The 25,551-nt window shown below is 41.2% G+C and overlaps 1 protein-coding gene across 1 annotated transcript; it reads left to right on the top strand.

Moving 5' to 3' along the window:
* Positions 1 to 2,251: 2,251 nt before the first annotated feature.
* On the top strand, positions 2,252 to 23,906 carry SHISAL2A (shisa like 2A). Its single transcript, XM_075155754.1, has 4 exons — positions 2,252 to 2,562; positions 11,420 to 11,559; positions 18,452 to 18,530; positions 23,406 to 23,906. The coding sequence occupies exons 1-3, from the start codon at positions 2,381 to 2,383 to the stop codon at positions 18,481 to 18,483; spliced, it is 354 nt and encodes a 117-aa protein (XP_075011855.1). The 5' UTR covers positions 2,252 to 2,380; the 3' UTR covers positions 18,484 to 18,530; positions 23,406 to 23,906.
* The last annotated feature ends 1,645 nt before the right edge of the window (positions 23,907 to 25,551 follow it).

Here is a 25,551-nt window from a genome sequence, read left to right as displayed (position 1 = left end):
ACAAGGTCTATACAGCTATGCTGTCTGTGGGCCTGTCAATCCTTCAGTAATAAATTCTGAATACACTGCTCGGTTTCAACCACGTCACGTGTCGATTAGCTGACTGATGCATACACACTATCTGGCCAACCAACTGATGGCTTTTGAGCTGAGATTGACCTATCCCTCCCTCACTAGAGACTCTTTCCTCAATCACAGAACCACAGTCCCCATGTGTTTGAAAGACTAAGCTGCTGTATTAAAATGAAACTCGCTCTGAATCAAATGACCAGGAGATTGGTGTCTAAAAAAGACCTCAAGTATCACAAGAGTCATGATTAAATCCTAACACGTAGTGACACTATTGGCATAACTGAGGTAAAAAGGCTGCTTTCTGGTCTTTGGTAGACCATTTTCCTGTATACATTCCGACTAAGTTAATCCTCAATTTTATCATAAAATAATTGATCTGATTAAATCTGATTTCATATGAACAACACAAGTGATGAAATTACAACTCTCACAAAATCTCATAGTAATCTGGCTTTTTCTTTGTTAATGTTCAATACTCATTGATTTCTCCTGGTATCCCCTTTTCCGGAGCCTTTGCTCCAGCCACATCACTGTCATTCATCCTCTCACTTTGTATAGTGCAACATCAAGTGTTGAGCCTGTTTTTGAGGTCCCTAAAGTCAAATTCTCAAATTGCTCAAGCTTAAGGCACCCAGCAGCCGAGTAATTTGAATCTCCCATGGCTATTCACATATACATCTAAATATTAGGAAGGCATATCTGTAATTCAGCAGACTGAATTTCTGAATTCATTTCAATTGGTGCTTAGTTTTTTAACGAAATAAAATCAACCAAGCAACTGAAGAATATTGATACTTTTTAGCAAGTACGGTCAAACACCCTAACGTAGGGGGACTGTGTGTAGTACAGGAAGATATCCGTGTCAGGGTTCTAAGTGACCACCAACAGGCCCTGACCAGCATCACCTGGGTCCTCACCACACCCACACCCTCCGCTCATTGGTCCAGGAGCCACATTTAAGCTCCTGCCAGAAGAGCCTGACCTCCCTAAGCTATACTAGAGGTATGCCTGTGCTCGGTCCTGCCTCCTGCTGGCCTGGATTGCTTGCTGGTCCTCCTGGATGAACTTCAGACCTATGCTGTAAGTAACTTGCTTCCTGTCTTGTCTCCTGGATGGACTCTGAACTTGACTCAGTATCTTACCTTGCCTGGGACTGCTGATGGTGCCTGTCACTGTCGCCAGCCTGGCCCTGTTCAGATCCTGCAGGACTGTGTCCTGGTAGGTGAGGACACCATCCCTCCCTAAGCTGCCATCACTCTTGGCTCTTGCTGTTGCCTGACAGTTAGCTAGAAGACATGAAACCCCCACTTGCCTGGAGCTCATCTCAAGGCAACACCTGACATTAAAATGTAAAGTGTTAGTTGAATTAATGTGGTCGTATTAATCCAAGTCAAGCTCTATTGATATTGCACAACTTCCCTTTCTCTCTAAAACCTGAACTTTTCCTTGAGGAGGTCACTTGTGTGGCAAAGCATTTGATCCAAGCTCTCTTGTAATCTAGAGGAGATTGGCTGAGGACCAGGTCCTTGGAGAGGGTAGCATCTACCCATTGCTTTCCTGGAGGCTTTTAATTATCCTTCTTTCCATGAGCCAAATCACATGCAGAGGTGCACATAACATGCATGTATGTTATCTTGAGCTGAGATCTACCCACCTTTCCCTCAGGAGAGGCTCTTTCTTACAGCTAACAGAACGACTGCCTAGGGCCCACTTTTTTTTTAAAAAGTGGTCTAAAATACTCTCTGAAAAGAGAAGGAGGCTGGTGTCTCAGAAACATTAAATATTATGTGGAGCTTTCACCCCTCATAAAGTGAAGGGGTCCTGAGCCCAACTGAGATATGATCCCTCTCAGTTACCTCCTTGCTTTGGCTGTCCTGAGACACCGCCGAGGCTTATGGGTGAGGACGGACCCCCAAAGTCTCTCCTCGCTGTGGGGCCGAGCGCTGAGGGAAAACCAAGCCCCAGCGAGAGACGCCGGGGCGTTGCCCTTGAGGTGAGTAACCCCGTGGGCGGTCTGCCCCTCACGGCCCTCTCCCTCCCCCGTCGAAGGGCGGGAGGCGCTCCGCTCTTCCCCTCACCTCAGGGCGCGGGCGGCTCCCGCCGCTCCCCGCCTTGCGGCGACCCCGGGGGTGGGGGGACGCGGCAGTTCCGCCCGCCGCCAGCCTGGCTCGCCGCCTGCCCCACTCTTCGCCGCCGCCAGCGGACCCCCTGCCCGCCCGAGCTCCGCCCGCTCTCCACCCGCTCTCCCCCCACTCCGGTTGCCGCCGGAGTCGAGGTGCCGGGCAGCCCGGCGGGCGGCCGCCGCACCATGAGCGCCGAGTGCAGCAGCTACCTCAACGCCGACAAGGTGCTGGTGAGCGGGTTCAGCTGCCCGCGGACGAGCGGCGACGCCCGTGCCGTGTACTGCTGCGGCTTCCAGGACGTCAAGTACTGCTGCGATGACCCCCACAGCTTCTTCCCCTACGAGCACAGCTACATGTGGTGGCTCAGGTAGGGGAGCGGCGGTGCCTCCCGGTCCCGCATGGCGGAGGGTTGGGAGGCTCCGGGCAGGCGAGCCTCGGCGGCCCTGGGGGGCGGGAGACCCGTGTTCGCCCGAGCTTGCCCGCGGGTTTGTGTTTCTGAGGTACTTGTAGCCGGTGCTTTCAGGCTGTCGTTGTCCCGCTGAGAGAGCTGCAGTTGCTGCCCGGAGAGGCTTCTGCTTGTGCCAGGGTGGTTTCTGAAGGAGATAACTCGTGGTTTTCATAAGGAAGCACTGGGAAACGCTCAGTACCTGTGTGCAGAGTGTCCCTCCATCCTTTCGGTGTGAGGGGAACGGCTGTCTCGGGGCCTGAACGTGTAAGATGCTACGTGCGTAAAGTTCCCAATGACTTCAGCTACTTTTATCTGTGTGTAGTAAGATCAAGCACTAAAGTTATGTAGTGGAAGATAGCAGATAATCAGACCCGGGCTCTCCTGGTTCAGCGCAGGGGTCCATCTAGCTCCGACTGGATCTCCAGAAGTGACAGCGAGAGCTGCGCATGGCCAGCCTGCCTGCTTTCTGTGCCTCATTCCCCTCAGGCTCTTCAGCATCCATGCTGGCTGTGTCAGGGCGTTAGTATACCTCTGCATGGTGCTTTCACTACCTTTGTGGACTTGTTATCCCTGATTTTGTCTAATCCCTTTCTGGACTTGCTTCTACTGTCTGCTTCTGCAGCCCCAGTGGGAGCAGTCATTACCTGCTGTTTGAAGATATATCCTTTTATCTGTTTTATACTCTTTCCTACTAGTTTTCTGGAGTGCCTTCTAGTATAGTATTGTGAGATTTGGTGAACAACAATTGCACATTCAGTTTATGCAGTGTTCAAAATTTTTTAAGCGTTTGGTGCATCAGTTCTAGCTTTCACTTCTCCAAACTGAACAGTCTTAGTCCTTTTGGATTATCATTGAGGCAGGTACTCTGTCCCACTGATCATTTTAGTTGCCTTTCATCCGTACCATTTTTCACTCCACAGTACTGCTCTTAAAGGTGCATAATGTGGAGCTGCGTGCTCAAGATGTGGGTATGGCAAGGTTTTACACATTTTTTTTACACATTACAAAATGCTACCTTCAGTCTTGCTCTCAAAATCCTTCCTGTTGGTGGCCAACGTTTTGTTGATGTCTTTGGCTGCTGCTGCACATTGACTCTGTGATTTCAGTGAGCTGTCACTGATGACTCTAAAACTTTTCTTGAGTTCAGAACTGCCAGTTCTGAGTTCATTGTCATGTTGGCTTGGTTTTGTTTATTTATACATTACATTATGTACACTGAAGCTCATCTACATTACTTCTGCCTGCTCACTCAGTTTTCTGCAAGTCTAGCATTTCTTGCCCTTACAGCATTTGATCACTTGTAGGGGCTTAGGATCATCAGAAACTCAGATTTCATTCTTCTCCAGGTCATAGATGAAGACACTGAATAAAATCAGTCTCAGCACTGATCTCTGACTTTTCTTTGTGCTGAAAAGGGGCCACTTAGCCCTGTGCTTTGCTTCTTACTCTTTTAAGCAGCCTTTAATCTGTAACAACCTTTTTGCTAATCCTGTGTCAGTTCAGTCTTTTTAGTCCCACCTTCAGTGCAGGGCTTTGTCAAAGGCTTTTTGAAAAATCTAACTCTGTCTGCTGGGTTCCTTTATCCATCTGCTTATTGACACTTCATAGACTCCAGCAGGTTAACAAGGCACTATCTTGCCCTCATAGTAATGCTGTCTCTTTAATGAAAGATTTTATGTCAGGAAGCAGCAAGTGCCAGCAGCATCCTGAGGGCAGAGCATGCTAACGAGGTGGAGGGGGGTAGTGGCTTCACCATCAAAGGACCTCTCCCCTGTATCCAGGTAAGGTGAGCGGGGCAGGCCTGGGCATCGTGGCTTGGGGATAATAGGCAGGGTCAGATACAACCCTGTGCAACCCAGATGCACTCAGCGCCCTGACATTGTGTTTATGTCTTGGCTTAGTGATGTTATTCCTTTTTTAACAGACCCTTCTGTCTTGCCAGGGGTGGAAGTCAGATTACTAGTCTGTAGTTCTGAGTTCCCCTCCAGAGCCCTGGTTTAGGTTGGAGTTACGCTCCCAGGCTACCAGTCCTCTGGCAGAGTTGCCTTATGTAACGATGGGTTGCACACCTCTGCCAGCAGTTTTGCAATTTCACATATGAATTCCTTCAGGGCTCTTGGGTGAATGCTATCCAGTACTGTGGGCTTACTCTCATTTAAATTATTGTCTAATATTTAGTGTATAATTATTTAAAATCTAGTTTGTCTGGTACAAATAGTGGGTTGAATGTGGGAATCTCCCAGCCATCCATGGCTGTGACTGACACAGAATTACTCAGCTTCTCTGATGTGAGAAGACATCCCCAAGTGTCCTTTTTTATACTTTTCTCATAAAATACTGTGCCGGTTTGGGCTGGGATAGTTAATTTTCTTTATAGTAGCTAGTATGGGGCTATGTTTTGGAGTTGTGCTGAAAACAGTGTTGATAACACAGGGATGTTTTAGTTGCTGCTGGGCAGTGCTTACACAGAGTCAAGGCCTTTTCTGCTTCTCACACCACCCCACCAGCAAGTAGGTTGGAGCAGGCACAAGAAGTTGGGATGGGACAGCTGACCCCAACTGACCAAAGGGATATCCCATACCATATGACGTCATGCTCAGCATGGGGGAAGAAGAAAAGGGGGGACATTCGGAGTGATGGTGTTTTGTTTTCCCAAGTAACAATAATGTGTGATGGAGCCCTGCTTTCCTGGAGATGGCTGAACACCTGCCTGCTGATGGGAAGTAGCAAATTAATTCTTTGTTTTGCTTTGCTTGCATGTGCAGCTTTTGCTTTACCTATTAAACTGTCTTTATCTCAACCCACGAGTTTTCTTACTTTTACTCTTCTGATTCTCTCTCCCATCCCAAATACCCATACTGTTTTAATGTTATGATTTCTTTGCATACTCTTTGACTGTTTCAGTCACAGGAAGCCTTCTCAAGATGGCAGAACTACTGAAAGATTAAGATTAAGTTTTGCTCTTGCGTCTGGATGAGGTGTTGTAGTGAAGACTGTTAAAGCTTGGTCTTTTCAGAAAGTACCTCAAAAGAACTGGATCCCATGAGAGGCTTTAATGAAGCACCTCTCTGAAGGATCTTCTTTTACAAAGATTTTCTAGGGTCTGAGAAGTATGACTGCTTAGCTTCCAGCTAGGTCAGAAATTTCAGCCAAAACTTTGAAACGTCAGGATTTTATTTTTCCTTTTCTCTCTACGATGGCCCTAAGCTGCAATTGGTGGGGGTTTGGTTGTGCTTAACTTCTGCCATAACAGTCTATATCCATGATAGAGAAGAGGTGAATAAATACCATTTACCTCGCTAAGCAAAGTTACTGAGTGGTTAGAATTGAAATTTCTGTTTTCAGAAGTGTTTTCCAGTAACAAATCAAATCACAATTTTCAGTTACTAACACACTGGAAACTCTATGGTATTACAGCACTTTGAAAACTCTATACATTTGCACATGATAGTTCTACTAGGAGTTTAAGGAAAACATAAAAATAACATTTTCTGGTCTCAGAATGTTTTGGTGATCACTGCCTTGCTTGTCTTTGTCTCAAACTGTTACTTATATCAGTATGTAACAACCATATGTTAAAGTAATCCTTCAAATGCTTCTTACAGCCTTTGAGGACACACTTTTAAGACTCAAAACCCTTAAGACTTAAAACTATTCAAGAGTTAGCTAAACCAGCCAAGGAAAGTCTGGAGGTTGAACTGTACTGAGGAAGGGAAAAGGAGTTGGAAGCTCCAATGAGGGAGTTGTTGCAAGTTTTGCTTTACTCCAGAGCTTTAAGTTTCTCATCCTAAATCTTCATTTGCTTGACTTCCCCCATTAATTTGAAAGCAGTGACTAAATGCACCACCAAGTGGTTGGTGGTATCTCAGGGATTACTTCTGTTTGGTGACATACCAGGTAGAATTTCAGGAAGCTATTGCATATTTCTCTTGTGTTTTTCCTGCTGTGGGAGACACATTACTAGACCACTTGGCAGCCAGCTCTGACAGAAGCAGTTCATGGAGAAACCAGCAGCCTAGGCAACCTGAAGCAGTCGTTTGCAGGCCTATGCTGTTCTTTTTTTGCCAAATTGCTACTGCCTGTACTATGTTTAGAGCTATATAGTGCACTATCCCTTAGAAAAATGGAACCATCTTTTCCCCTCCCAATCCTGCAAAAACTGCAGTGTTTGACAAGTGCATCCTAATACCCGCTGTACTAGTTGCTGCTGGACAATCATAAATAATTGACCTTTGAGCAACTGACACATTTCATACTTTCCCCTGAATTTATCATCTGTAATTAATATTATTAATTTCTTACGCTTTCTTTTTTTGCTGGTACTTAAAATCAAATAGTATAGTATCGTCTTTTTTTGTTAGAGCAGGCTAGGTTCCTTTTCCACATTTCTTGAAAAACTGACCTCAGTAAAGAAGAGTGAAGGATGTGGGTTTTTTTCTCTTCTAGCAGTCAGGAGCCCATGGAACAGGGAAGGGAACATTAGTAAAAGGCAGGGGTGTACAAAATTCACCAGAAGGTTATGCAGCTTTGAAACCACAAAACAAGATGCTATAAAAGACTAGTGAGCAAAACACTGAACAGCTCACCCTTCAGAGCCATGTGCTGTGCATGTATCGCAGTCATCATGACATCTACTGTACATCCAAAGCTGAGTGGAAGGGGAGAAATGCTGAGCATGTAATATTAGTACTGAACTGTGATGCAGTTAGGTTCAGTCAGCACCTTTTTTTGTTTCTCATTGTTTTAAAGTATCTTAGAATTATTTTTGTCACTGTTCAATTAAGTTTTATTTTGCAAATTTCATGGCTTCTTTCAGTATCAAATAGAATTACAGTATCCATTCCAAATCTGTACCTTTTATAAGTTTCATGTAATATTACATATTTGATTAAAACTCTGGCAGGCCAAGCATAACTTTTATTCAAAATGCTTTATTAATTAATACCCATAGAACCATGGTGACCTAATGCTGTAGCCAAGCTTTGCTTAGCTGTACAGATCTCCAGGAGTCTGTTTTGGCTTTCCAAAATAGCAAGTCTTTTGTTCCTGTATGCCCATTCTTCTAATCTCCTGGGAATATTTATCTGTTTGCTTTGCAAATACTACGTACAACACATCACTGCAGCAATGGCATTAGGAACATTTGATTCACTCAGATCCAGATGACTCATGAGCTTCCTTTTAATCTATCAGTGGACATACTGCATCTGCTTAGCCAATATTTAATTTTTTCCTAGCTGTTGTTGGTGTGGATGGACTGATTTTATGGACTAAAAATAACTGTAGGTGTATGGTGCTGAGCATCCACTGCCAGAAATGTCGATGACCCACTAAGCAGCTCTCTGGACAGCAGCTTGGGGAGCTCTGGAGAGTCTGCTGACAGAGTGGAGCCTCTCTGCTCAGTACAGCCTTTGGCTGTGCAGACGTGTGGCAGTGCTGCGAGCGTGTATATGGCACTCAGTGTAATAGCAGCAGGAGCAGCAGTGAAATGTGTGGTATGGCTGTATCTTTATTGTATGTAGAAAGTAACTGGGGACAGTTGTTTGGTCTGTGGATCTTCTACCAAACGTAGCATTGCTCATGTTCAAAGAATTGTGTAAATGCTGCCAGGATTACCCCTAGGCCTTCATTGCTGTTTTTATGCTAGATCATCGTTTTGGGGGTGGATGGGTGGTTAATGCAGAGGTTTTTGCCTGCTAATGAGGCCACAGCTGTGGGCAAGAGGGGACTTTTTAGTTTGCTTCTTTAATGTCTCTGCTGTCAGAAGACTGATCTTGAAGACACACTCTGAGGCCTGTAGACTGTTACCATGTGGACTGCTGGGTGGACTTTAAACACCTAGTGTTTAAGGTAAAGATGGAAAGATGGCAAAATGCTTTTAGCAAGGGCTTTTCTAGATGGATGTGCAGCACCACAGTAATTGCTGTAGAATCTAGAGTACATGCTGAAGAGCTGTCTTTATTTTCAGAGGAGGGTGATCATGAAAATGATCAATGATTATAGTTATTTTGGTATTTTGCTTCTGATAAATTTTAACTATTAAAAAAGAAAGAAAAGATTGTGTTCTGGTTAAGAAACTTCAGTGTTCAGAGCTGTGGAAGGCATACTAAATTCCTCTAAATTAATGCAATAAATTAAGAAACAACCCCCCACCCCTGAACTTTAACTCAAAATTAACTTTAAAAAAAATCATACATTCTAAGAGGGTTGATGGCTTCAGCATGTAGAGAACAATCTGATATTGAAACATTATGTTTAAGAAGAGTAAGTACAAACTGAATCTTAATTTCTGATTGATTTAGGCAGTGGAATCTAGGGTGTCTATTTGGTTTTGTGATGCTGATCTCCATGTTTTGGGTGAGATCTTTTCACTTTGCTGCTGGAGCATGACAATTACTGTTAGTGGCATATAAGCTGTGATAAGTCTGACCTGTAGTAGGAAATACTGGAGAGTTCCTCAGGAACGGCTTTTCTTACCTTTGCCATTTGTAACTCACAAAGCATCTTAGACAGTTGTGTAGTGATACTGAAGATGCGTTGTGCTGTACAATACACAATAACTGTATTGTTAATGTCATCTTCTACAACTGCATGGAGGAGAGCTACAACCGAGAAGTAATAGATGCCCAAAAGAAAAAAAATTATCATTAATATGTACTTATCTAGTCAGCTTTAGGACAGCTGACTCTGCTTAATGTTTGGATAAAGGTGAGCAACCTCCTTTGCCCTGCACTGCAGACTGCTATTTAAATGGAATCTTAAAATAGGGCTAGGACTGACATGACAAAAAAGCACAAATACCTGTTTCTGAAGAGCCTTTGGGTTTGTAGTACTTCCTCAAATAGATTCAGTTGTGGCGATCATTCTTGGTTCGATGGCTCATCACCTCTGTCTCCTGTAGCGTCGTGTATTTCTTCTGTTTTGTCCATTTGGGTCAAAGTGTTCCAAGTGAAAATGCAAAAATGAGGCCAGACCCAGCTGAGATCTGACTGTAAGCACATATTCAGATTCCATATTAAGCAGAATATTGCTTGCCTTTAAGTTTTGTTTGAGCCAAAAAACGGTGGGGAAAAATTTGCTTAGTACGTGCATACATACACGAACATATAAGGACACTCTAGTTCATGCAGATGATAAATACCACGAAAAATCTTTGTAAGGGTAAACCTGTTCTTTCCAGAACCAATCATTTTGCTGATAACAAATTATTTTAGTTGTGTGTGGGGCTAAATGTTGCACAAACTTCATTAACAGGTCTGACCCATAACTAATAAGAACTGTATCTTAAAGTCATACCAATACCTGCTGTTCTCATCCTGCTGATCTTAAGAGTTTCTCCTGTGGACATATCTGTGTACTGGTGTTATGGGAGCTCGTAGAGAAGCTTCGCAGTAGCTTGAATGTAAAATTCATAAAAACAGCCCAAGGCACAATTCTTCTCATCTCCCTGCAAGGCCACAGTAGAAGTGACTTCTCACCGATAGCGGTGATATATAAAGGCATTTTTATCACTAGAGGGTGGAATTCATAGAATTTAAGACATTCGTCTCTCTTCTGTCTCTTTTACATCTGTCAAAATTTTAAATATACCAGAGTAGTGATATAAGGATTCTCAATCCTTGGACTCTCTTCATCTGTGACCAAAAGGCCGCTCTTTAATTTCACCAGAAGTCCATGTCTTTGGCTTGGACTGTAGAATAGAGGACTGGAACACTGAAGGCATTGAACTGCCCAGGAGAGGATAGTAAATGATAGCTAGACTGTATTGCAGTCGGTTCTTTATTTCATCATGAGAATTTTATATTAGGAAAAGACTTGAAAAGAAGGGTTGGAAATAAGGCAACTACTAAAGAGATTTCTGTATGTACATGTACTGTCTCACTGAATATCTATGGAAGAAGTATAAGGTAGCTTCTATCCTGCAGAGGTAGTATCTTGATAAAATCTGCATATACTACTGTATGTTTAGCCTTCTGAATATTCTGTTCCTGTTCCTTTGATGCCTTTGATATTGTGTGTAAATTAATTCATCTTTAGTTTTCATTTTACCCTGACAAAGATCATAAAAGAACTTCTCCAATCTTGATTCAGGATTTATTGCATTAACACAAAGGCACAACAGTGATCACAGTACTCCACCCTGCTCTATAGAGCTGCTAAGAGAATTGAATAACATGGCTTGCATGTGTTTTATCCCATTTTTTACAGGCATGTCATCCTTGGTGAGAAGTCTGTGACAAACGTGTACTTTACTTAAAGTGCTCTAACAGACTCTTCTTGCAATAAAAATGGCATCTCAGACTGAAAATATAGCTTTAATAGTCATGTTGTTTGAGAAAAAGGAGTTTGCATGGGCTTCCTGAAGCTCTGGAATCCCTCTTTGCATGTGCATGTGATATTTACGTGATATTATGCTTATCTGGGAATATGCACTGCATTGAGAAGTTTTTGATCTCACTGATGCCAGTTACTGCATGAAGTTATTTCTGATTTTCATAAACACATTTTAAATCAGACTCAGGAGTAGTGTGCATGGGTAACATGAAATGTCACTAAGGACCAGATGTTCAAATGACACTGACCCTCTGAGGGCAATGAAATAATGCCAGTTTATGTGACCTGGGTATTGAGCTCTAAACTTCTGTGTGCAGTGAAAATACACAGTCACTCCCCTGCCTGAGTACAAGTAACCTCCAGACATCATCCTGACCATTGTTTTAATGGGTATCGCAGGCTGTTTGTACACTTAATTTCTTTTGTTTTTCTCTCTTCTTAGTGTTGGAGCACTCGTGGGCCTGTCGATAGCAGCAGTGGTCCTCTTTGCTTTTATCATCACTGTGTGTGTTCTCTGTTATTTGTTTATCAGCACGAAGCCACACAGCAAACTGGATACTGGTTTAAGCTTACAGATGGCAGGTAAGACCAATTGTTATTGACACACATTATCTCCTGCAGAGGAAAAGCCTTATTCTGTCTTTAAATGGATGTAGAGGAATCCAACAGTGCATATTTTCTTTCTGATGGGGACCTCAAGATGCAGTCGAGCTATCCTGCTGTTTTACCTTCTGAATGAAATCTGTACCAAACTCAAATGAAAAAATTTAGCACGAGCTCAGTATATTTATTGAGTAGTAGGAAGATTGTAAAACTTCGTAATACTGAGTAAGGGTGCAACAAATAAGTCCTTTTATCAGGAAGAGGCTTAATGAGTTAGCTGCTCTGGATTTCCTGTCAAAAGTACATAAACATATAGTAGTGATTTCATTCTAGGAATAAGAATCTCAAAAGAGATTTTGTGCATTTTCTTGTGACAGGGAGAGATCATTCTTTTTTTTCTTTCTTCCTGACATAGGATCCAGTCTTTGAAATCTAAGACTTTTTGCTTCAGCCCCAGTAGTCCATACCTTTTTGCCTAAACTGCGTCAGCGGATGCTTGCAGGAACAGTGCATGTAGCCAGCGCTAGCCCACTGGCATGGGAAAACCTGTTGCTGCTGCTACATTTCACTACATTTGTGAAATCTGATTTGATGGTGGGATGGGGTGTGATAATTTTCGCCCTTTGTCTTGGACTTCCTAAGTGTTTAAATGTGACTTCAGTAGCGCAACCAGTAAAGTTGTAGGCAGGAAAGATAACGTTGTTATCTTTTTTAGGCCTTGGAAGTTGAACAAGTTGAAAAAGGGGAATAATTCTTGGACAAAAGTTTCCTCATCTCAAATTCTTTTTTTTAACTAGATTTCAAAATGCTTCCATACCTGCATGGCAATATGACCAATGAGTTACTGTAATTATAGCCTATTATACAGCAGTAAGCCCCTTCCTGAGTGTCTAGTTAACACAGTCTACTTCATACCAAACTTCTTATGTCTTGTTTTGTTCTCCAGACAATGCAGGCTTTGGTCTAAAAGTGATTTATAGGGCCATGAGGAAATGCAAAGCCTCCCTTTGGAGCTACATAAGCTGAGTAATCTGCTGAAGTGAAAGTCACACATTCAGCAAACTGCTACTAATCTGCAAATTGAAAACTTCACACCTGTCCTGGAGAGAGAGAGTGCAAATAAGACCTGCTCCCTAGAATGGCCTAAATAAACTCTTGGGTGGGATGAACAAAATGCCTAGTGATCTTTTACAAGATGGTTGTGTTCTAATTGTAAACTGGCATTATGCTTTTGAACATGTTGCTGTTTAACTTCTTCCCTCAGGTTTTCCTGCTATGGCATCAGCCCTTAATTCATTGCCAGGACAGCAGTGCTGTTTTTCTCATGCTTTGTATTTTTGCGCCAGACATGTTTGGCATATGGGGAGCTGGGAAGGAGGCCGGTGCTATTGCACCGCTGCTGCCAAGTGATTCCATCTTTCTCTACAGACTCAAACCCTGTTGCAAAACCACATCCTGCTTTGGCATTAGGGATCATTCCTCTCTTCCTATTATGAGGTGAACAGCATCCCAAGCTCCCCCACTGAATACCCAGCATTTATGTAGGCATCCTGTCTCTCATGATTCCAGGTGTTATGACTCCAGGAAGCTCGGATCTTTGCTTTTTCCTAACCATCCTCTGTGTTGTTTTGAGTTTTATTCAGACTGCATTGCTTTGTATTTGAACACTGTTTTGACTTTGCTCTCATCCTATGTTTTTCACTTTTATTATTCTGCTTCTTTGGCTGCTCTGAATGACAATTATTTCACATCTAAATTCTGATAGCTTTAGCTGTTGATGAAGTGGGTTGCCAGAAATTGAAAGCCAGTTGCTCTGCCAAGGTTGAGAGATCTTTGAAAATGTTGAAGGATTTTGTTGACAAACCTGAGTGCTTACCTTCATGATGCTTGGGTTTCTTTTGCATGGAAGTCATGCAAGGTCTGAATATCTTATGACTGGTTAGCTGCTTTCAAGCCTGGGGGACAATAAAAGCAGCCTCTCTCCTTCTCTTTCAGTTCTTCTGAGATTTAAGCATAATCATATATAGGCAATAAAAATTAATTTAAAAAATTAAAACAGTTTTTAGAAGCTTCAGAAAATTTTAGGCTTGAGGACCATGAGTTTTTAACTGTGAACTCAGTTCAAGTTCAGCCCTGCTTTTTCTGAACTAGCATAATCTTGCCTTTAGATGAAGGTTGTGTCACACATTAGGTGTTGTGCAATGTCTGTACCCCTGGAGCATTCAGAGAGCACTCATTTATGAAAGCAATATTTTTTATTATATTCAATTTCATCCATAATATATCAGCTCAGTTGGAGTTTTGTATTTCATTAAACATACAATTGATTATTGTATGCCTTTCCTCCCTCATGTAATAGTCAAAGTTGGTCATTGTTCTGTGGGCTCATCCAATATCTCCTAAATATAGAAGTGGAATTGTTGAATTTTTACAGAAATAATTTCAAGATCAATCATAAATCTAACAATAAACTGGATGTGTGGCCTTTTTTAAAGTTTCTGATTCTGCAAAAGGCAGATCAGCTGGAATTTGCCTCTATTTAGTCTTGAACAAATGGCCTTTAGCATCGACATAGATATTACATATGGGGTTCCTGAGTTAGCTAAGCATGTTCTTAGCCCTAGCAAAAATTAGCATTTTAATCTGAGAACTGGATTTCAGGAAAAATTATCTCAGTCACTGGTGTAGGCCAGGAGTAACTACTTAAATGTTAATGGAGTTATACTCCTTTCTATTTGTAGTATCATAGTGTAGAGTGCAGAGTAGATCCCTTACATGCAAGACAGTGTGTACACGCAAATGAGAAGATCCCATATCTCAAGGAGTTTACAGTCTAGTTTCTTATCAGATCTAGTATTTCTCAATAAAAAGCAGCAATGTACTTTATTTACCTCTTTCAATGAAATTGCTCCTTTTACAGGTAAAATCTCAGCTCTTTATAACATTGCTTTCTTACTGTTTGCACTCTGCCTCAGAATGCAAGGTTCACCTAGGATTTGGCTTGTGGGTTAACACTTACTGAAGTGTTAGTGCTTCACAGTTATTCCTCTATTTATCCTCACAGCTACCTTTGTGAAGTAGGGAGATACTGTTAGCCCCATCTCATAAGGAGACACAAGTGCAGGGAAGTGTCATATTTTTAATGCTTTGTGTATCAGTTCCAACACTAAGGTTCAGTGGAATTTTGAAAGAACATCACTAACCAGAAGACTTTTGTCCTTTTGCTTATGATACCTCTAAAAACACAGCTCTAAGACTAGCTTGACACAGGAATTCTGTGGTACAGAGAATTGAGGCATGCTTTTTGAGACCAAGGTGAATATTCAAATAATAAGAGCATACTTTTTCTTAGCATAGTGAACTTGCTTTTTAATCATACAAGTTGCTCAGTAAGCTCTTCCTGAGAGAAAGGATTTTTCATTGAGCTTATTGTAGGTGTTTCTGTTTCTCCCATTTGAAGGCTGGAGAACTATAAAAGTGTTTTTTCTTGGTAAACACAGGCCCCAAAGAAATCCAAGCCCTGAGAATGCAAACATTATGGATTTTCCCAAGATGAAAGGGAATTTGGTCATATGCTTTTTTCTCCTTCTAACCAAAAAACTTCTCTTTGTGCAAAAGATTTATCCCCTTCAAAATATAGGGAATTAGGGAGTCGCAAAATTGCAAGTGTTTTGTTAAGGCTGAGTGAACAGTGCTGGAGCGTCTAGAGAAGATGAGGAGGACTGAATAAAGATTGTGTAATCGATTTACCAATTGGAATGGTAAACAGGCAGAAAAGGAGGAACCTAAAGGCATATCTACTGCTCTGGGAGAAGGTAAGGTGCACATATGCTTCCCTCAAACAGGTAGCTGATGGGAGAGGAGTGGCCATCTGGCCACTTAGAATGGGTTTTGCCATCAGAGATAAAAAGGTAGGTAGAGACTCTCGACCTTGGTAACCCAAACAGTTTGTAAACATTTTCTGAGTTGCCCCTGTATTTCTGCCAGTGTTAGTCTGGGAAGACCTTTGGGGCAAGTGTCCTATACAACTGCAAAGTGAGAATAGCAAATTAAATTTTGTGATGGTAACTAACATTTTCCTGTAAACTTAGCATAGGAAGACCTGCGTAATGCATTCAGAGTCAGACAGCAGGGACCTTTGGATTGGAGTGTGAAGAGAACTGTGGCCTTGTAAATTACTCATAAGTGCTGGGAAAAATGTGCTTTAATAGAAGAGATTAATTCTTTGTTCTTACAAAGCAGTGACATCATAGTATGGAAAAGTTCATGGTTTCATTTCATAATAAGGAAGAACTCAACTTGAAAAATAGTCAGATGACCTTCCTGTCCCTATTTCTCTCCTTAATTAAAGATTCCTCGTGGGGCACTATTCAAATATATGAAACATTCAGATATTTTGATGAAAAAGCACCAAACTCTCACATTCTCCTCCTTAGCTCAGCAGAATTATCTGACTCTATTTCTTCTGAAACCAGATAGCTGTTTTCTGAATTCAGAGACACTGTGCTTGGTTTTTGGAGTATGCATTGATAGCTTTGCTTTCTAGGTTTATCAATAGTTTCCATTATATGGCCTTTCTGCAGCTGGCCTTAAGTTTTCCCCAGTTAGGCTACTTTCCTCTTTGCCAGCCATCTGCCTCAGATATTTATATATGGGCAAAATCAGCCAAATGGGCTCAACTATAAAAAAAATTTTTTTTTTCTTTAGGAAACGAAGAATTTTCCTATTTTGGAGCTGGGAATTCAAATTTAATGGAAGGGGTAGCATTAGTTCAAAGTTCCATCACTGGAAAGGATTAAATTTGGAAATGTTTAAATTGGCCTCCTTAGCTTTTAAAGTTCCCAAACTTTCTTGTAGCAGTCAGTTTTTTGCAGCTCATTAAGAGTCAATTTTTCTACTGCAAAGATACCCATAGATGCTGTAAGCTGGTTTAAGTATGAAATCTAGACAGGCTTCAAAAACAGTGTGCCTTCCTCTATAACTGATTAGGAATTTTTTTTTTTTACTTCTTGGGGGGGGTGGAACGGCGGCGTTGGATCACAGCTGAAATCACTCACTGAAAAGACTTAGTTTCAACTAAGATCTTGGCTTAAATATTTTTTTACAGATTTTTTGAGATGTCAAACTATCAAATTCCATTTTGATAATTTTGAAACCAAACTGCAGGTTTTTTCAATTCAAACAAAATAAAATGCAACTTTCAGAGCACTTCAAAAACCAAATAATTTCTTTGCCCAATTTGCTTTGTTTCAGGTTTTTTTAATGAAACATTAGAATTCTCAACTCTTCATCCCTATTGGATATAGGGAACGCTTTTTAATCCCTTCCCCACACATTTCCTTAGACAGAAATATCCTGCCCAGTTAGCTCATCCTTTTTTTTCCTTTGTTCTCCATGTTGGCTCAAGCAGTGGGAAAGTGGAAAATGAGGTCAGAGACAGTGTTGGACTAGAAGCTAATGGGAAATACAGGGAAACTTGGCCAAGGGGGAAGACTGATTAGCTCTATAAGGAGACTTAGATGAGAAGGTGGAGCAGGGAGAGGTTTTAGAGCCAGTAGATAAAGGAGAAACTGCAACTGAACAAGGACTTGGGTGTGCCTGGGAGCATGTGGAAGAGGGATGGGGCTAATGGGGTTGAGAGCAGCAGAGCAGGGAGGCAACAACGCCGGTGGGGATGGAGAAACTCCCAAGAGGGCCAGGGAGTGGAACAATGGCTGTGGGTGGGCTGGAGAACAGAGGCGGGGTACTTGGGGAGAGATGTGAAGAGAGCCTTGCAGATGGTAAGCATGCACAGGGTTGGAACAACTGGAGATTTAGGGGAGAGACTCAAAGTATGAACTGAGCTGGTTGTTCATGGAGATGGGGACTAGTGTGGGAAGCATAGTAGCAGAAAATTAGGACTGGAAACAGAGTGAGGAAAGTGGAAAGGGGATGAAAGAATGAATACAAGGTAAGAAAGAAAAGAAATGAAGTTCAAAGTGTGGTCAGAAGAGTTTCCTTCTAGAGGTTTGCTTTCTCTACTGTCAACAAGTATCAGTGAAAACCACTGGCAGAGTGTATCTCTTCTCCCTTCCTGACAGTGACCCACTCCAGACTGCTTTTGCTTTGGTTATTCTGATCAGTTGGGCAAACTCAAGTTGTCTGCACTGAATCTAAAGATTCCAGCTCTTCTGCTCCAGCTCCAAGCAGGTGTCTGTATCAGTTACCTGATGAAATTTTAATGAACTGTTATTTATTTTAACCCATGAAGTTGTGCTCTGAAAAACAATATTCAAATACTACTAAGCTTTAAAACCAAGCACTCAAAAGATGGGAGATGCCAGAACTTAAGATTTTCTGGGCATCTGGTGAAATGCCTAATTAAAAATTGCTTTATTTGTTCCTGTCATCCCTTCAATCTTTCTGCAAAACAAGGGTGATACTTTTTTCATGCAAAGAAGTATTGTGAGCCTCCCCCCACACTGGATGGAAGGTGCGGTGAAGGCAATAGTGACTATGTTTAGAGAGGGGTGAAAGTTTGAGATTTCTGATCTATTTTCTTGAATATGGGGAATTTTTCTGCCATTTCTTTTAGGACACTCTCTGATTTCCTGCTATAAGTCCTACTTATACCACAGTGCTGCTGCCTTAAACTGTTCTTCATCTTGATGTTTATTCCTTTTTAATACAAGTAAGTTAATAATTGCAGCCTGCCATAAGCTCAGGAATGGAAGGTGGAATGGCTCTGGTCTATCCCATCCTCTAAAGATTGTAGAGGAAGATTCCAGGAACTGTGTTTTTTCTAGTGCAGTGGGCACATCTATGTATCGCTACTTGCAACCAAAGGAAGAATAATGCTGTTAGTTTTACTAAAAATGTTTTTGTTTTACAGAGAGTGAGACTAGAGGGAGTTCGATATGTTAAAAGACAGAAGCACTGGATGGATTCTACCAATGCTGTAATGAAAATAGGTACAGTGAGAACATTTCTTTTCATCTTACTCTATTGTATTTGTATACCCTCTGTTCTGTTTTATATGTGGTGATGCAGGTATGGTTGAAATGCCACGATTCTTTATGTAGGTTTTCTTTCTGAAAAGCAGTAGCAAACTATCTGTTTGATTTACTTATACATTGCCCTGATGCTGCCCTTGCACAGGGAAGTATCTGCAGAGACTTGAACAGAGTCCTTCCACAGAGAAATTTCTTCTTGATTTACTTGTACATGAATGCTCCTCCATGGTTGTGTGCCAGAGAAGATTACATTCCCCTTATGCAGCCTTTGTCCCTGATGCTGTCCAAGATGCACAGAGCTTACTAAGGAGTCAGCCATTGTAACTTATTATTCAAAAGAAATTCTTTAGCGATGAACTACTAGAAAGGCTCCTGTATGACAAAGGGTAAGAGCAGTGAAGTGTCTGGTGGGTAGTTTAGTCATATTCTGCTTCTTGGGGATACTACCTACAAGTGCTGAACCAAGTCTGATAGAGAACCGAAGAGGCTTATCTTGCAAAAAATTAAGTTTCATATGCTGACTTGATTTTTATGCTGAAATCATGTTTAAAGGTTAAACTGCCTATGGCACAGACCGTGCAAAATAGTATTTAAAAAGTACACCAGTACAGATGAATTGTACTTCAGACTTAAGAGGAATTTATGAATAATGCAAAAGACTTCAGATGGCATGAAACATGCATTTTACTTTCTGCAGGGGGTGAAAGCTTATGGCTAAACAGCCACAGAATGTGAGAATAGCCGTAGATCAGCAATGTCCATCACAGGAAAAAAAGTGGGCCTGTTTGCTTGGCAGTTGTTCTTTGATCAGCAGGAAAATGTCAGAGTAAATATGTCAGAGTTCCCTGCTTCGTGTATTTTCTCTTGTACCCTTAAAAAAAAGCCATTCAGTGCATCATAAGTGCAAATGCATCTTTCTCAGCGGTCTTTATTATCAGCATTACAGATTGGTTTGGGATGCTATGAAAATACTTAAGTGTAACAAAACTAATTTCGAAACTCTTAACCACCTCCACACATTTTTTTTCTCTGCTGTTGCAAATGAAGTGGCTTGTGAGGGAAAAATGCCATGGGAAGACTAAAAAGGAGCCTTCAGTCAGAAAGCCGTCTGTAGTGAGAAAATCCAAAAATATCTGAGGCAGGCGCTAAGTACTGAGATAAGACCTCAGTTCAGGTCTGTGAATGTGTCATTGCTTTCTGAAGGCCATGAGCCTCTCATTTCCTCCAGCTTCAGTTTGCCTGCCTTCCACCATGTTATAGAGACTTGTGTTTATGGAGTGCCCTGAAGGGTAGCCTGCTAACTGCTGTTGCTTACAGGAAGAGAGAAACAGAGGGAGGGAATTGAAAGGCCAGCTGCAAAGGACTTTTTTGTAGGGTTTGAATTCACGCATTATATAAAGACCAAAAAATTCAGAAGCTTTTTTTTGTGGATTAATTATCCAATTCTTTTTTGTTGGCAAAATGAGGCTGGCATTATCATGAAGACTTAAAATACTTGAGACCTCTTTTTGGGCTAAAACCAGGAAAACGATGCCCTTAGCCTGTGAGCCTTTTTGCTTCCAGATCCAGAATGGAGCAGCTGGGGACTTTCTGTGAAAATGAAAAGGGAGGCAAGGATCTTTTCTGAACTTCAACAGATAATCTGGTTAAGTGTTGGTAGAAATTGTTTTTTTTTGTCGTCTGCTTTTCATGTTGTGTGCTTGTTGCAGATTTCATGCCCTCACCTGTTATGGGGAGCCACTTCACAGTGCAGTGATAAGCCAGAGAGTCCATCAGTGGCTGCAAACCTTCCACTGCTCTGAGAAAGCTATATGTAGCAATTAGATTTGATTTAGCATGCATACTTCCTCTGCCAAATTCACTGGCTTTTAATTAGGAACAGGACTCCCTACACTCTTGCAACTGATGTAGTTCAGCATACAATTCAAGCTTGTTTGCATGCTCTTTTCCAGAAAAAGGACAAACACAGCTCTTAGCTTTAAAAAGGGAAAGGACAGGAGCTAGGCAGCTGGAGACATCGCTCCTAACTTGGAGTGATAATATATCAAACAATCGCGTTATGCACAAGAAAAGTCTGGCAGATTTCATGAACACAAATCATGACAAACCAGTCTAATTTCTCTCTTTGTCAAGGTAATTTTGCCTGTCAGATAAATCGGAACAAGTGGCTATGACTTACAGGTCTTTATGAAAATGCAGTCAAAGAAGTTTTCAATGGCTCATTCTCAAATACGTTTTTGGAGGGAACATGTCTCAGTACTCTATTCCAGTTGAGTAGTAAGAGCTTGGCTGAAAGAGTAAAGAGTATATGTATAAAATTTATGGATAACACCACCCTGGGAGATAAAACTACCTTTTAGAATTATCTCAGTGCCCTGGAGAAATGGTCTGAAATCAAAAAGGTGAAATACAATAAAGATAAAAGTACTGTACTTAAAAAGGAGAAATCAAATGCTCAAATATACCTAAGGGAGAATAACTGACCAAGTAATTGGGGGAAAAAATATCTGGGGATTTACAAGATGCCATAAACAGAGTATTGATGTTCTGGGCTTTTCTTTTATTCTGATATACTAAAGAGGGGAACTGTATATAGGATGTAAGGTAATAATTTGCTCCAGTTAGTGCTGGCAGTGCCTCAGTTACAGTAATGCTCTTAGGTGTTGACATACTAGAGAAGAGAGAAGACTGAGAAAATTATGAAGGTTTTGGAACAGCAGGACAGGTGTAAACTGGCTTAAGTCTAGAAAAGAAAAGATGAGTGACAGTGTTCAGTTCTGTGAAATAGAAGACTAATTATTTTCCATGTCTGTGGCAGGCAGGGTAAGTAATATGCTGAATTTCACATTGAAGTAGATCCAGATTTAGTAATAGAAATTCTTTCAAACTATAAGGGTAGAAGTAGTACTGGACCAGCCAATATGGCAACTTGTGGGACTTTCTTCCAAGGGCATCTTGAACAGGCTAGACTCACACGTGTCAAAAATGAGGTAGATGAAGGATCTCTACAGCCTTAGTGTGTGTGTATGTGTCTGTATCTTAGCCCCAGGCATCCCTTAGGCCACACCAGCAGCCCCTGGCTTTTGCTAGACTGTCTCCAGGTCTGGGAAGGAAATGTCTGTCAAGCTGCTCTGAGTAGAGACAGTCTTGGGTGCTGTGTCAGGCTGTGTGTGGGTCTGCCCCCTCGTCTGGAGAAAAAGTGATGGGCATAATAGGAACATCTGAGCTCCCTTCTGATCTGGTATTCAATCAGAAATGCTATATGTGGGAATAGAATAGAATATTTCAGTTGGAACAGTTGTTGGTTCAGACCTACAACAGTCATCTAGTCCAACTGCCTGACCACTTCAGGGCTGACCGAAGGTTAAAGCAAATTATTAAGGGCATTGTCCAAATGCCTCTTAAACACTGATAGGCATGGGGCATCGACCACCTCTCTAGGAAGCCTGTTCCAGTGCTTGACCACCCTCTCGGTAAAGAAATGCTTCCTAATATCCAGTCTAAACCTCCCCTGGTGCAGCTTTAAACCATTCCCATGGGTCCTATCACTGGATACCCGGGAGAAGAGATCAGCACCTCCCTCTCCACTTCCCCTCCTCAGGAAGCTCCTCAGAGAGCAATGAGGTCACCCCTCAGCCTCCTTTTGTCCAAACTAGACAAGCCCAAAGTCCTTAGCTGCTCCTCACAGGACATTCCTTCTAGCCCTTTCATCAGCTTTGTTGCCTTCTTCTGGACACATTCGAATACCTTAACATCCTTCTTAAATTGTGGGGCCCAGAACTGCACACATTACTCAAGGTGGGGCTGCACCAAGGCTAAATACAGTGGGATAATCACCTCTTTCGACCGGCTGGTTATACTGTGTTTAATGCACCCCAGGATGCGGTTTGCCCTCTTTGGCTGCCAGGGCACACTGCTGACTCATATTGAGCCTGCTGTCATATTGCCATGATGGCAATACTGGGGGAGGATACAAATCTAAGTTTATATGTGTGTCTCATATGTTTTGATTTAAGTTGGTCAGGAATGTATAACCATCCTCAGAGCCTTAAGCAGAAGAAAATCTAGAGTCTACAAAAAGTATCACTGATAACTCAGATAAGCATCATTCCTCTCAATGAACCAGTATTGAAGTGATGTTCTTTGCTGGTTAGGATGCTCTTTGCTGCTAGTTGCCATCTGCCTTGAAATCCAAGATTTCACACTTCAGAACTTCTGTCAGTAACTGAATTAGCTGAGATTTTCTGGCCAGACTTCAGGGCATGTCCATTTGCATATCCAGATAAACATCTGCTTCTAAACCCAGCTGTACCAACAGCTGTGGTGCTTCACCTCAGAAGCAATCCTGTTTTAATGAGCAGTAGAGTAATTTCTTTGTATAGAAATTCTTCAAGTGTAGTTGGAATATATTTTCGTATCCTTCAGGATTAAAGGCACACATTGTGAGTATGTCTACCAAAAAAATTAAATGCATGGTTTAATGTAGATATTAGTAGTGCATGTTCCGAGAGGCACCACATAGAAATGTTAGATGAATGACATCACTTGCACAGCAGAGGAGCAAAAGCAGATCTATCCATCCACATACATCCCCACAGGAGGCATTTGGTGTTTCATAGCTGTAGTGATGCCCTTCAGAGGTGTAATTCTTCACATGATAAAGGTTAGGAATATAATGAGATGCTTGGAAAGAAGTAATCCCAGTGAAATGGATTGAGCTGTGTGGTTTGTTCTGGATTTGTTTGTAAGATCTCGTTATCAACTCTGCTGTGCAGCAGAGCTAAAAAATTCCCCTGTTCAGTCTAATTCTTAACTGTGATTGGTATTTTGCAGATACAGAGCTGCATCCTTCACAAGGCCCCCACTGAAACAAGCTGTTGACAAAGCCGAATGGCTTCAAGAGATATCCTGAGCCACAAGGATGTGACTGTGAGCCACAAGAACCTGACTCATTCTTCCCGAGGTGTTTCCTGGCTATTACAACCACTGTCGATAACCAGAGGCCAATCTGAAGCTGTGCCAGGATTATGTATTTGTGTATGGTTACTGTACTGAGAAGTAGTATATTTTGATTTGCACATACCAGCTACTGCTGCTAGTCATTTTCATGCAAATTGTTGTCTTTACCCTGTGCAATTCCAATAAGGTAACACAGTTGTCAAGCAGAGCAGAATTTGGCATACCATGTTGAGTAAGCTTTACTTTAAGCTTTCCCTGTATGCCATCTTAATGTGGTGTCTTCAGGTCATGAATACGGTTGTCTTTAGCCAAACGTGATTGTTCAGTGCACAAATATATGTGAATGCAGTACCTCAATAAAACCTGGCATTTGTTTGTGTTGTATTTTTAATTTATCCTTTTCCCTACCTTTGTTTCCTCAGAAGATTCTCACAGAGCTTAAAATTACTTTGATGGGAGCTTAAAATTACTTTGATGGGAGAATTTTCCAACAAAAAAGTGAAGTTAGTAAAAAAGTGATTTTTTGCAGGGAAGTTTTGATTTCAATAGCTGTTTTCATAGGAAACAGTGAACACCGAAATGAATTGAAATAAACATCCACAAATGTTTTACAGATTCTACATCAAAATATGTTGGAATATTTGTTTTGAAGCAAACTTTAGAAATTTTCCAGTAGTGTTCCTGGTTGGAGCACTAATTTGTGAAGTGTTGAACTTCCTTCAGGTAATCAAAGAGCTCTAATTGCACATTTTATTTCCCCAGAAGTATAAGGAACAACCAACATATTAACTGTCATATTTGAGCTTTCAAGTTTTTCAAGCTTTCAGGCTCCAAATTGTGAACATTAATCATAATAATTTCTTTTTATCTTGTGAGGGTTCTTGAAGATCAGTGATCAAAAGAATTTCTAAAATATTTAACCATGCTATTTATGTGAAGGCAGTAGACAGGTTATATCTATTATCTTCTATATCTATGAAGCCTAAAATATTTACTTACCATGTCAGTTTTGTGTCTGGTTATACTTCAATTTTTTTAAGACCAGATCCTTGTCTGCTGTTTGGGAGTGACATCTGTGCATGTTAGTGCTTGAAATTTAAACTTTTTACAGCTATCTGGTATTATGCATCAAAAAACCCCAAGTGTTTCCAGTCTAAGCTACTCTTAACTCACTTTACTTGTGTGAAATAATACACCAGTGCCTCCAAAAGAAATCGAGAATATGGTATACGTTCTTTCTATAACTGTTTGCAGGTACTATCTCACTAAATTGGCATTTGCTACTGTGACTTCTAGAAAATTAAAACCACATTGGATGCATGAAGAAAATATTTTTATAACAATAGAATATAAACCTGATCTTCCAGCCTCATAACTTTCTTGATTGGGACTGTCAAAGAGCAGAAGGGAAAAAGATTTATGATTTTTGGATTTTTGCCATGTGGTTTCCTCAGGATCTCAGCCCTGAGATACACATTCTGGAAGTGTATGCTTCATTTTAAGCCACTGATGAAAGACTTACAGAACCTGAAAAAAAAGAGGATTTAAGTTATTTCAACTTCATCCAAACTTGAACCAGCACTTTTGTAATTTTTTAATTTTAAAGTAAGAAAAGATATTTTTAAATGAAGTAATAAAAGATATTCTATTCTATTTTGAATGTTGCAGATAAAAGTATCTTTGATTTTTGTCTCTTGGGCAATTTCTAAATGTTTGATTCCTCAAGTGACAAGGTTATTTTTCCCTCAGATACGGGGATTTTTATTCATCTTGAGTATCTTAAGATACCAAAGTAACAGAAGAAAAGTAAAACCAGAATGCAAAAAAATGTTTCCAGTTCTTTGCCTACGTCGAGTGCCTGTTTATGTTTTCTGGTACTGTGTTAGGAAAGTCCATTTTCTTGCCCTTTTAGCTAGTTATTTTGTAATTGAGGGTTTCTAAACGTCACAAAAAAGTACCTCCCACGCTGGTTTGATTAGGGGATTCAGTATGCTGCCCGTAACAGCTTTCAAACGTAATG

Source organism: Calonectris borealis, chromosome 8, assembly GCF_964195595.1.
Source record: "Calonectris borealis chromosome 8, bCalBor7.hap1.2, whole genome shotgun sequence".
NCBI classification, from domain to species: domain Eukaryota; kingdom Metazoa; phylum Chordata; class Aves; order Procellariiformes; family Procellariidae; genus Calonectris; species Calonectris borealis.
Note: the sequence above shows the minus strand (reverse complement) of the source record. Positions and strands in the feature narration are given on the sequence as shown.